Source organism: Chanodichthys erythropterus, chromosome 18 (assembly GCF_024489055.1).
Source record: "Chanodichthys erythropterus isolate Z2021 chromosome 18, ASM2448905v1, whole genome shotgun sequence".
Taxonomy (NCBI): Eukaryota; Metazoa; Chordata; class Actinopteri; order Cypriniformes; family Xenocyprididae; genus Chanodichthys; species Chanodichthys erythropterus.
Window position 1 is genome coordinate 1,683,676 of NC_090238.1, and position 14,112 is coordinate 1,697,787.

The 14,112-nt window shown below is 38.4% G+C and overlaps 1 protein-coding gene across 1 annotated transcript in view; it reads left to right on the forward strand.

The window, feature by feature from the left end:
* The first annotated feature begins 1,096 nt into the window (after window positions 1–1,096).
* The window catches only part of flvcr2a (FLVCR choline and putative heme transporter 2a), a 29,714-nt gene continuing 16,698 nt past the window's right edge, over window positions 1,097–14,112 (forward strand). The window contains exons 1-5 of the mRNA XM_067367868.1: window positions 1,097–1,868; window positions 10,149–10,290; window positions 11,154–11,294; window positions 11,755–11,822; window positions 12,614–12,717. Coding sequence (XP_067223969.1) covers window positions 1,302–1,868; window positions 10,149–10,290; window positions 11,154–11,294; window positions 11,755–11,822; window positions 12,614–12,717 — 1,022 coding nt within the window. The 5' untranslated portion in view covers window positions 1,097–1,301. The remainder of the gene's footprint in view (window positions 1,869–10,148; window positions 10,291–11,153; window positions 11,295–11,754; window positions 11,823–12,613; window positions 12,718–14,112) is intronic.

Genomic DNA, 14,112 nt, shown 5'->3' on the forward strand with positions numbered 1-14,112 from the left:
AGAGAGGAAATTTAGTGGTTTCACACTTCCTTTGACTTTCTTTAATATGTTAATTGGCTAATCTGTGTTTCCCTTTTTTTTCAGTGAATGCAAGACCTACAGATAGTCTTTATTAGCATGTTATCAGGCCCAGACATGAATGGTTTCAGTTGCACTGCTGAAACACAGAAAAGATGAACAAAAATGTTTATTTTATTTTATATTGTTATCAAAGAACATTGTACATTACATTATTTGCCTATCACTGTGATATAGTCCAGGAATATAACTGGAATAAAGTCCAGGTGAGTCCAGCACTGATGTTGCATTTATTTGCACAGCATCATCACATTGCCTAACATAGGCTGTACCAGAGAATGACAGAGAATTTGACATCAATTACTGTAACTGTGTGTTATTAGTTAAGATATTGTAGATGCGTTGTTGCCGTTTCTAACCAGCAGAGGGCGCAGTGGACAATATAGCCACTGTACACAATAAAGTACAGAATAATATTCAAGAAAATAATCATGCTTTTGTAAATCATACTTATGACACAAAGTTGAAATTATGACATACTAACACCAAGTCATAGACTACTTATATCATTTAAAGTCCCAATTATAACATAAATGTCATAATTATGACAAGGAAAGTAATTAATCTTAATATACAATAATTATGGCTTAGTATATTATAATTTCGACTTTTTATCTCTTTAACTTTTAAATATCATAATTATTACTTGATGCCATAATTTTACTGTTTTATCTCATAATTATAGTTTTAAAAATTAACATTATGGCATTAAGTAATAATAGTGCCATACTAAATTAATGTCATAAATTCTACTTTTTATGTCATACTTTTAATTTTTATGTTATAATTATCGTTTATGTCATAATTAAGATTGAACAAAGCATATTTTTTGTCATGTGGCAACTATACCACTAGTGTTCTTGTGCATGTCTATCATTATTTTGCGCAGAAGCTGATGATTAACAGAAGATCAGGTGCTAGAGTTGCTCATATCATTCGAGTGATGATGATGATCATGATGATGATGATGTAGAGCCTGAAGCTCGCGCGCATGAATCAGTGATAGAAGTAGAGTTGTTTCCAGGAGGGACGCACGATTCTGTCTTCAACTTTGCAGTGAATCAGTTTTATTGGGGCTGGAAACAAAGTGTCCGGATGTTTGGGGCCTCGTGCGCTCTTACAGCTGAAATTATGCGTCTGGAAAATGTTCTTAATATGACAGAGGGACGTGATTCTGGATTCATGAGCAGGTTTGACTGACGGTACAAAAGGAGCTGTACAAAATGTGTGAAAAAGGCGACAGTCACTTTGGAAAGGACGCGCTTCAGACAGGACCGACGCCGAAAAGTAACATGGATCACGTTGAAATTTCCGAAAGCCGAGACATGAACACTGTTCCCATCTGTAGTAACACTCGCTTATACCGGAGAAGGTGGCTCATTCTGTTGGTCTTCAGCTCAAATTCACTGTGCAACGCGTTCCAGTGGATCCAGTATGGAATCATCAACAACATCTTCATGAAATTCTACAGCGTCTCTTCATTCGCCATCGACTGGCTGTCAATGGTCTATATGTTGACTTATATCCCCTTCATATTCCCAGTGACATGGCTGCTGGAGAGGAAGGGGCTCCGGGTGATCGGTCTGCTCGCAGCCTTCATCAACTGCGTGGGAACGTGGATCAAAGTGGCCAGCGTTCAGCCCAGCCGTTTCTGGGTCACTATGCTCGGACAGTTCACGTGTTCCTTTGCTCAATTGTTCATTTTAGGGATGCCGTCTCAGGTCGCGTCCGTGTGGTTCGGTTCTGATGAAGTGTCCACCGCCTGCGCCATCGGCGTGTTTGGAAACCAGGTGCGTAAAAGCGCACGGAGAGCACCACTGCACTGACACATAACGCTCATAGGAATTAACTGGTTTCATGCAAGTCAGATTAATCGCCTAGGTTACATTAAAACCCAGATTGAGTAGTAGAATTATGTACATAGACTGTACAGTTCTTTTACCATCTTACGAGCATTTTCATGTAAATTATAGAAGCTCGTAGAGAGCAAAGGTTGATGCAGTAAGGGGTTTAACAGACATGAATTACACTCCAATTTATGACACATTAACCTGCAATTAACCTCTAATTGGAGCGTTGTACAGTATATTCATTATACAAGCGGATATAAGTTTTACAGGGTTTTCAAACAACATTAACCCAGAAAATTAGATTAACCTACAGGTTTGTCAGACTCAATCACACTGAATAGATGTACTCTCATAAAGTAAAGGTTCTTAATTTGGCATTTCACGAGTTCACACTTACAAATAAGTGACATCTTTCCATTTGAAATTACTAATTATTACTCTCTCGAAAACATTTAGCACGTTTTTACTATTACAGCCCTCAAGGTTAACTAATCGTGAATCAAGATCTATGGCATTACATTTAAATATATGGCATTATATTCAGATCGTGGCATGAAAGGTTGCAGTGATGATCATTGTAGTTGATCACAGACATGTTGAGCTCATGAAAGCAGTGATCTCATCATTGAAACTCAATTTCTGCACACTAACTAATGTTTTCATCACAACTAACAGTGCAAACACGATGTAACTAAGAGATTTGTTGAATAAAACGGGAGTTTTGGTGCGAGTCCAGAATGATAAACTCACTCTGTTTGATTGACAGCTCCAGCGATTGTAAAGGGAGCGTTCTTTGATCGCTTTCTTTATATAATTTAAATAACAGTTTAAATAACAGATTATTTTCCTCCTACTAAGAGAAACAAGGTGAAGTTGAGCGTTTAGTCACTGGTTTGATTTACTGACACACACACAAAGATCATGTGACTGTACATGAATCATTAATATCAGATCAGGCATTAGAATGAACACAGTTACTGACATGTTGTTGCATTACTGTCGAGTTCATATCGTAAAAGTCTGTTTGCGCTGAAATGCGATTGATTTACCAAAGAATCCACAGTGAAATGAACCGAACACAAATAAATAAAGCTCAACTGAGACATTCACATTGATGAAAATAAATAACCATATTCCTGCATTAGGATCCTTTGAAAGGTAATGTTATTTTAGTCCTGTATCGCTCTTCTCTCCTCCTCATCTCACGAACACACCAGTGGGCGGGGCTAACGCTGTGATGATGAAGTAAGCGTTGATTTCTCCTGTGGAGGCGGAGCTTCACCATCTATAGACACATTCCAGGATCAGTCGTTCTCTTGGTCTGGAGTCAATAAAAGCTTTTATTGGACTAACAAGGAAGATTTCAGTTCTGAAACTTACAGGATATTCTTACAGTACGATGAACTCTTATATATCAAAAGCTCAAGGAAAAGTTGATTTCTCAATTCATGACCCCTTTAAGAACTGTTCACTGAGAGGTTCTTTAGGAAATCAAAAATGGTTCTATGGCATCACTATGAAAAACCCTGTTTGGTACCTTTTTTAAAGAGTGTTTGGAAACCGAGTTCACATGAGGATGCAATATTCCATAAAAAAAAAATCAGAATGATCAATATTGACTGTAACTTGATCACTGCGTTCTTAGAGCGGTGTGTCATCCACATGATGCTGCAAAAGATGCAAGTTCAACTGTCAAACGCATCCGTCTAGACTAGAGCACATTTACTTAGAAAGCCAGAGGAAAAATGGGTCAGTAGAGTTCTGTGTGAACGGTCACTCAATAGCTTTACTGTGTAAATAAATATCTGGGGAGGATAAACGCTGCCTTTTACTTAATTTCCTTATAAAACACATTCAAGCACATTTATCAGTGAAAATGTATTTCATCTCTGATAAGAGAGAGAAAATGTTGCATGTCCTTGTGCCTTTATTATATAAATATTACTTTTAACTGTTTAATATATAAATGTTATATGTAATCCACCCAGATGTAATTCATATGTAGCACAGACTGATAAAGTCATTGTAAAACACAGTAAATATAGTAACACCATCATAATCTTGGAGAGGGCGAGACTGATAACAGCAGATCAGATGGATGAGGACATGTGCATACATGCGTGTGATGTTTCCACTCATCTAAACAGAAGAAATGCAGCACAAGAATACTCTACTGAAATGATAAGACTTATCTAAATTAACACAGGGACATTAATTTTATTGTTATAATATTATTCTAAAATTAGAGTTAATATTGGATCTGGTTTGCTCTTGGCAGACGAGCAGGACAAGGAATAAAACATTATTTCTTACAAAAATAATACTAAAATAAATAATACTTAATACTTTTACAGTCCAAGCTGAACAGACATGGCAAGATGAATGAAATGCACAGATCATAATGTATCTGACATCCTGAAAATCAGAAAGACGATTTGAAAGACAGCACTAATGAATTTCATCAGGTGAACTTACCTGCTTTTATGATTTTAAGACTCTCAGTGACACCTGTCAATCAAATTTTAGGGCATTTACTGACAGTATAGGCCCTTTGATGACTGTTAAACATGCAGAGAAAAACTGTGGCGCCTCCAGGACTTTTTAATGGGGTGGTAAAAATCCTTGGGTTGGTAACCTTAAAAATGTTCTATTTCTGCTTCATCTAACCCATTACAATTATTTCCGTTGATGTAACCTAATTTGTCAGACTGATATCCACAATTTTCACGGATAACAAAATGATCCAGTGTGCTTTGAAAAATTCTTCCAGGGAGGATGCTCAAGACTTTTGGTTTGCATATTGTTTTAATGAGCTACATTTACAAATGATGTTGTGTTTTGTATGATTTTGAAGTCTATATAGTCAACAAGTAATGGCAGGATAAACTGCCAACTTTATTTTTTACATTTTAAACCGTTTTTAAAAAGGATAATTTGTATTGATACTGATAAAGTGTATACTGTTGAATGCAATATAAGTTGTTTTAAAGGGGTGGTTGATTATGATTTCACTTCTTTAACTTTAGTTAGTGTGTAATGTTGCTGTTTGATCATAAACAACATCTGCAAAGTTACAACACTCAAAGTTCAATGCAAAGAGATATATTTTCTTTTACAGAAATCATTAACAAACTGGTAGGGACTATAACAACCTTCTTCCCTGGTTAGTGACATCACAAACCCTAAAATTTACATAAACCCCGCCCCCGAGAACACACAACAAAGGGGGCGGGGCCATGTTGGGCTGCTTTAGAGAAGAGGAAGAGTTGTTGTAGTCGAGTGTTGTTGTCATGCCGTCATTTTACACCGGACTGCTTCACAAACGAGGGTCAATTCAACACAAAAGATGAACATGACGGCACATGCTAGTGGATGAGTTGAATCAACTCCACAGCAACTACATCAATTTATCCACTAACCATTCAGAAACGTCTAAAAGTTGTAACTTCTTCCTGAGTCTCTCCATCAGTGTCGACTCCGGTTTGAACAATGTAAGGCTGAACACCGTTACTGACAATCTTCATTTTGGCTGCTTGAGATTCTCCAGCTTTGTTGTTGTTGAGCTGTTAAAGCTCCGCCCTCTTCTGGAAAGGGGGCGGGAGCAGAAGCTCATTTGCATTTAAAGGGACACACACAAAAACGGTGTGTTTTTGCTCACACCCAAATAGAGGCAAATTTGACAAGCTATAATAAATGATCTGTGGGGTATTTTGAGCTGAAACTTCACAGACACATTCTGGAGACACCAGAGACTGATATTACATCTTGTGATAAGGGGCATTATAGGTCCCCTTTGAATGTAAATGCCAACTTTCTCTATTAGAAATCTCATGCACTCTTGTTAGCTACTCAAGAACACTCAACTGAGTTCTTATTGGCTGTGATGTCATTCAGAAAGAATTCTTGTCACAATATGACACACGTTGACTGTAAGATATTGAGATGTGAGTATAGAGCACAACACAGGGTGTGTATGCTTGTATTTGATATGGACAGGGTGGGGATTTCATGTAAATGAGATAATTGCAGAAAACTCGCATGCTGACGGTCTCACGCTGAACTTATGGATAGGAGTGAGGGGATGGATATTAGTTTTAGCACTGTTGCACTGAAGGCATGAGATGTTATATCCTCAGACACATTTCTCAATTACCGGCTCTGAAATGAAATATGACCCCTGTGACTCCCTGGCTTTGTAGCACACTAGTAAATAACAAAAATCATATTTGTCATCATCACTCTGAACGCTTTCATCAAGTGCTCTGTTTCACTGTTCATAGCTGGATTCAACTCTTATGGTGTGTTCAAGTCATGTCGGAAAGAGTGTATTTATGAGTTGAATGCACATAAACGCCACCAAAAAAGTTATAACAAGTGGGAAGCTCAGGATTTTATTTAAGCCCTGATCTTTACTTATATTTGCACTGTCAGGATTTTTTTATTTACAACAAAATAAGCTAATTGCCTGCACAACACTTGATAGCATTGTAATTAGGGTTGGGCCAATAGATGATGCCATCGTCACCAATGCTGACAGACATCACAATGTTGAGCCGGTGTTGTGCCGAATTCCTACCCCCAATTTACCCCCTAGTATTGGTAGGTTTAGGATTAGGTAATCAGTAGGGCTGGGTATCGTTCAAAAATTTTCGATACCGAGACGATACCGATACCTTGACTTCGATACCGATACCTAAACGATACCTTTTTCGGTTCCAGTTTTATAAAATATGTTTAAACAAGATTACATAACCTCAAAAAAATCTTTGGTTTTATATTTTAACTTTGTTGACTTTTTTCAGACTCAAAGACTCATCTCCTGAGCCACTGCGGGGAATAAAAAAAGCACAAATTAAAAAAATTTACCCAACACAATAAATCAGTGCAAATAGTTTTAATAAAGTTTAATTTTCAATGCAAAAATTAAGTATGTGAGGCTCTTTTTTAAATCACTCAGCAATTGTTCTTCAAAAAATTAATTATTATTAACAAGATCAAAGTGGAAGTAAGAGTGACGCAAGTTCGTTGCGTCTTACCGTGAAATAAGAGTTCTGTGCCTTTATTAAAATCAACACATTAATGATTCATCTCTCATCCACCCGCAATTAATTTGAATGTTATTTTTTTTTTTTATTACTTGGCCCGACCCGCAAATTATCCGCAGTATCAGGAGGACGCTGATACCTTTTTCAGCAGAATTGTTCGCGTTCTGGAGCCAGAGGCAGAGCCTGTGCTCGTGCAGGCGAACGAGCCTGTCATGAACCGGTCGCGTGTTTCCATAGACTTGAGGGACGAACGCTGATGTAAAGCTGCTGTGTGTTGTACCTTAGACTACAAAAAACATTGCGCGTTCCGCTGTTTCTGCAGGCAGTGCTACACTTTTGTTTTCTGTTAACAGTATCTGTAGTGAACCGGCTGCTCACATAAACAGCCGTTTCTCACCCGTCCATTCGGAGATAAACTGAAAACGAAACCGTTGATTCAATCGCGCTCTCGCACATAGGGTCTCTCTCGCGCGTATAGTTTTATATATTTAGATATAAATAACAATGTAGCGCAACATTACTTGCTCCTCAACGAGACAGCGAAAGCATTTCTCCGCCCCTCTCCTCGGCTCCATTCTGAGGTACCGAAATTTGGTACCGAATGACAAGACACTTTTCGATACTCGGTAGTATCGAGGCAGTTCAATCGGTACCTAAAAAGTATCGAGTTCGGTACCCAGCCATAGTAATCAGATAGCGACTTCAACGAGGGGGGTAATAATTTGGCAGGGAGTCAAAATCTGGCACAACACCGGCATCGTGATTCAAACTAAACCGCTGATATTTAAATGCCAGACCCCAGACCATGTTTCCATCTGGACCGCGAGACAATGATAGCACCATTTTAACCATTCCAAAAAAGTTGTGACACTGTACAAGAATGTACAGAATGTACAGAATGTTCAAATTTCAATATTTAATTCAGAATACAACACAGATGACATATCAAATGTTTAAACTGAGAATATGTATCATTTTAAGGGAAAAATAAGTTGATTTTAAATTTCATGGCATCAACACATCTCAAAAAAGTTGGGACAAGGCCATGTTTACCACTGTGTGGCATCCCCTCTTCTTTTTATAACAGTCTGCAAACGTCTGGGGACTGAGGAGACAAGTTGCTCAAGTTTAGGAATAGGATTGTTGTCCCATTCTTGTCTAATACAGGCTTCTAGTTGCTCAACTGTCTTAGGTCTTCTTTGTCGCATCTTCCTCCTTATGATGCACCAAATGTTTTCTATGGGTGAAAGATCTGGACTGCAGACTGGCCATTTCAGTACCCGGATCCTTCTTCTACGCAGCCATGATGTTGTAATTGATGCAGTATGTGGTCTGGCATTGTCATGTTGGAAAATGCAAGGTCTTCCCTGAAAGAGACGACGTCTGGATGGGAGCTTATGTTGTTCTAGAACTTGTATATACCTTTCAGCATTGATGGTGCCTTTCCAGATGTGTAAGCTGCCCATGCCACATGCACTCATGCAACCCCATACCATCAGAGATGCAGCTTCTGAACTGAGCGCTGATAACAACTTGGGTTGTCCTTGTCCTCTTTAGTCCGGATGACATGGCATCCCAGTTTTCCAAAAAGAACTTCAAATTTTGATTCGTCTGACCACAGAACAGTTTTCCACTTTGCCACAGTCAATTTTGTGCTTTGGCCCAGAGAAAATGGCTGTGCTTCTGGATCATGTTTAGATATGGCTTCTTTTTTGACCTATAGAGTTTTAGCCGGCAACGGCGAATGGCACGGTGGATTGTGTTCACCGACAATGTTTTCTGGAAGTATTCCTGAGCCCATGTTGTGATTTCCATTACAGTAGCATTCCTGTATGTGATGCAGTGCCGTCTAAGGGCCCGAAGATCACGGGCATCCGGTATGGTTTTCCGGCCTTGACCCTTACGCACAGAGATTGTTCCAGATTCTCTGAATCTTTGGATGATATTATGCACTGTAGATGATGATAACTTCAAACTAAATTTTTCTCTGAGAAACTCCTTTCTGATATTGCTCCACTATTTTTCACCGCAGCATTGGGGGAATTGGTGATCCTCTGCCCATCTTGACTTCTGAGAGACACTGCCACTCTGAGAGGCTCTTTTTATACCCAATCATGTTGTCAATTGACGTAATAAGTTGCAAATTGGTCCTCCAGCTGTTCCTTATATGTACATTTAACTTTTCCGGCCTCTTATTGCTTCCTGTCCCAACTTTTTTGGAATGTGTAGCTCTCATGAAATCCAAAATGAGCCAATATTTGGCATGACATTTCAAAATGTCTCACTTTCAACATTTGATATATTATCTATATTCTATTGTGAATAAAATATAAGTTTATGAGATTTGTAATTTAATTGCATTCCTTTTTTATTCACAATTTGTACAGTGTCCCAATTTTTTTGGAATCGGATTTGTAGTTGAAGTGAGCACCGAGTCAAAAAAGTGGTGCAGATCACATCACAAGCACTCAGGATCGTGAGGATCGCTTATTCATTTCACTTTTGTGTTTGAAAGGCCTTAACATTTGTCAAAAAATAGAACTTTTGTGTTGTTTTTTGAAAACAAACAAGCAAGCCCAGCCCAGCCCAGGTGAGATAAAGTAACGCTAAAGTAATGCAAGGCATTTCTTTTCATAAAAAGTAACTAAGTAATGCAATTAGTCACTTTTTTGGGGAGTAACAAAATATCGTAATGCATTAACTTTCCCCAACACTGGTTAAGAATAAATTGCTGTTGTGTTGTGAATTAGGTGATTTTTTATTTATTTATTTATTTTTTTGCGAGAAGTTCTCCATACTACAAAATAATCCATGCAATTATTAGTGAATGAGAATATTTCTAGGCAGACAGATAAAACTGCCCTATGTCCTTTATCCTGGAGGTTGCATGAAAACAAAGCCAGTAGCACTTTATTTTACAGTCCCCTTGTACATACTGTGTACTTATTATGGTAATTGCAATAACTGGGTAATAACTAAGTTCTAATCCTGAACCTACCCCTAAACCTATAACCTGTAACCATGTAGTTACCTTATATTACCCAGTGGCAACCACAAAACCAATGAGATTAGAGCTTTTCAGAATGCTTTTCAGTTTCATGTGAGTTTTAGGTCAGTGTGGATCATGCCATCTGAGAATGATGCAGTTGTTATTCTGTATTTCCTTCCTCATCAGCTTGGTATTGCTATTGGCTTCTTGCTCCCGCCCGTTCTTGTGCCCAACGTGGATGACATCAGTGAACTGGCTCAACACATCAGCGTCATGTTCTACATCACCGCCGGTGTGGCCAGCCTCATCTTTGTGCTGGTTGTGTTCGGTGAGACTTTAACATACAAACATTGTGTTGTCAGTTTCTGTTTATTGAGGCTCAAATCTGCAGAAACTAAAAATAAAACATTAAATAATCGTAGTAAAAATTAAAGAGATAGTTCAACCAAACATGAAATTCTGTCATCATTTACTCATCCTTAAGTTGTTCCAAACCTGTATAAATTTCTTTGTTCTGCTCAACACAAAGAAAGATATTTGGAAGAATGTTTGTAACCAAACCGATCTTACCCCCTATTGACCAAAGTATTTTTTTCCCTACTATGGTAGTCAGTGGGGGCGATATTTGTTTGGTTACAAACATTCTTCCAAACATCTTCCTTTCTGTATAGCAGAACAAAGAAATTTATACGGGTTTGGACTTAAGGGTGAGTAAATGATGACAGAATTTTCATTTTTTGGGTGAATTATCCCTTTAATAAATGTGGCTACAATAATGTTGCTTGCTCAGTGTCTGTTGTAATGTGACTTAATTTATTCCTTTATTTTGCTATTATTTTGTTTATTTATAATTTCTGCAGGGATCTGTTTTTGGGGGCCCCATATCTGCTTTTGCAAAGTCATTTGTGTCATTATTGAAGCAGTGAATGACATGGTTTGGTGTTGGAGGAAACATGAGTAGAACAAATTTCTGTTTAAATCATTCAATAAATCCATTCAACTATCTACAGAAGTGGTGTTTACAAGCAATTTACTGCTCACGTATAATGAATGAGGCACAACGTTTTTTCCCTATCATTATCCATGATTGTAATAATTTGTCAGTTTTTGTCTCAAAGTAAACATGTTGATTAATACATAAAGTTCATATTTGGTTTAATGAATTACTTTTGTGGTATTCATGTACTTTAGTGTTTCAAGAAAAACCCAAAACCCCTCCGTCTCTGGCTCAGGTGGCTCTCAGAGACATGCCCACGGGACAGAACTCATACATGGCTTCAATCTCAAGACTTTTCCGCAACAAGCCCTTCATCCTCCTCCTCATCAGCTACGGTACACGCTGCTGATTCTTATTCTTATACTTATTACCTTAAAACACATTCTACCTTTGCATATTTGGCTCAGTATGTCTGAACTATTGCACAGTTATGAGCATTATCTAGTAGTAGTTAATAGTTTAAACAATGATTCAGATATTTTAGTTGGCAGTGGATTTTTGCCCCCCATATAGGCCAATACATTTCCACCAGTATTTCAAAACTTTATCAGCATAATCTGAAATGTCCTGTTGATATGTTTTTGCATTTTAATATAAAATTTAAAATTAATTTAAAATTTGTAGTTTTCTGAGTCAATGCATTTTGTCTGGCCTGGTTTGGCTGCTCAAATGAACAGACTGAAGTTGTTTTTTTAATTACACACCTTTAAGTGTAACCATCAAATTGTAATCGTTCCACCTAATTTTAATCCTGTGATTCATGTTTATTTAAAAGCATGTCTTTGTGTTTCCCAGGAATGAACGTTGGATGTTTCTACGCCGTTTCCACACTGTTGAACAGGATGATAATAGAGCATTACCCCGTGAGTTCATGCTGTCCTGATCATCCTCTTCCACATACACACAGCAGTAGTAGTTCTACTTCTACTTCTGCATACACTAACAAAAAGTATCATGGTATTACCATGTTAATTTTGGAGATGGTGCCATTGTAACAGCATGGTATTTTTTGAAATACACTGGACTACATGTCATGGTATATGATTATGGCAGTTGTTCAGTACTATTGTATTTGTAAGGTATAATTGGTGTGCATTACACAATTTTAATGTATGACGTGGAAGGCAAAGAACCACCTGATGTGAAGCCTCACAAATGTTATTTTAACTCTTCCAGTTAATTTTTGCACTGCTAACATCAATAACAGCTTTAACTTGTTGGCAAGTAACCATGGTATAAGCGATGTAATCCAGGGCTAGTTTTGCATTTCACAATTTTAATGCATTTCTTTGCCTTTCTAGTCATGTCATGCATTAAAATTATGTAATGCACACATAGCTGTGTAATATTTCTTACATAAACCATATTGTATGTATTGTGGTTTTATCATCTGACAGCATCCCTGCACCATGGTACTGCCATAGTACTTTTTTCCTTTTTCCTTTTGGTGTATCCTTTTTTATTTGCTGAAAACATATAATTTATTCACTGTGAAGGGCTTTTCAGTTTCTGAATCATTCACATTCAAGTGATCAGACTCAGTGTATTGTGTCATCTAAACACATGGCTACCTTGGACTGAAATGCATGAGAACATGGTCTTACAGGCTGATATATAAAAGATATCTCAGATATCATTACTGTCTGAAGCACAGGGTGAAGAGGTGAATGCTGGGAGAATTGGCTTGACTCTTGTCATTGCTGGCGTGGTGGGCTCTCTGATCTGTGGAATTTGGCTAGACAAGACCAAGACTTATAAGTAAGTGACACATTCTCTATTGTTAAATTTTTCCCCTGAGGTCCAGCAGAGTTTTTTATTAAAGCTCCAAAAACATATTTTAGTTTTAAATGCAGCTGCTTGAGTTTGTGTTCTGATACATTTTTGAGTGGTATTGCATGTGCATTTGTTTTCCTTTAGTAATTACCATAAAATGTCCAGACATTTAAGATCCACAAATGATTTCAGTTTTAGTAGTGTACACTGTAAAAATGATTTTTTGAATTTTAAATGTATCGTGCAGGTGCAGGTTGATGACGGAGAAGTCTAGAGACAAGAATCTATGTGCAGCATTTTAATGAAATAATCAAGTTAATACAAATGGTACAGGCAAATGCTAATGTAACAGACAATAATTGAAAACTAACTGAGGAAACTGAGTAGTATAAATACACAGGGTAACGATGAACTAAACAAGACACAGGTGACTATAACTACAACATATACGTAACTGAACTTCGATGCCGTGCAATGCCGTTGACGGGGGAACTTCAATACCAATGTTCATTACTTCAATACCAGGGTAGTTAACAGGGTTCACATCACGCTGTTTACACCATCATACAAAGAGTTGCCTTTTTAGGGCAAACAACTTCCCAGTGGAAGGAGCTCTAGAATTGTTTCAGTAACCTCAGCTGAAAGACCAGGATCTATGAGCTGGTGCCCCTCAGGGGCCAGACCCAAAGCTTCCAGATCTCTGGCCAGGGATGAAATATTGTCCCCTGCACTTGAGAGAGAAGATCTCTCTGGAACAGGATCTCCTTGGGGGTCCGCAAACCAAACTAGAAGCAACTAGAAGGAGGTGAACTCTGTCCTGGCCAACCCTAAAGGTGTAAGGGCAAACGAGAGAGGACAATAGGTTGTCTCCTCGAAGGCAAACAGATCCACTTCTGCACTGCTGTACCTCTGCATATGGACTCCACTATTCCCTGGGCCTCAGACCCTGCCTCAACAGTATGTCTGCCCACAAGTTTATATGCCCTGGAATGTAAACTGCTCTCAGAAAAAAGCTTGAAAAGGGGGCTCGAACACAGCCCATCCTGAAGATTGCTGTAAGGGACTACCGTGGTAGTCATGGTTGACTCAGCTGTACAAGGAAGTGTTTCAGAGCTACAAACCCCTAAAGGCCAAGAGCTGGTCGGCCATCGAGAACTGTACCCCAGCCCGTGAGAGAGGTGTCCATCGTGAGAGACTTGTGATGGCAACACGCCCCTAGTGCCAAGCCCCTGTTGAGGAACGCTGGTGTCTTCTAAAGTTAAAGAGCACATAGCCCATGGCTCATGAAACATGATTCAGATGATGAAAACCTCTGCTCTTGAGCCAGAACTGGAAAGGTCTTATGTGAAGTAGACTGCCATGAGACCTAACAGCCTTTGA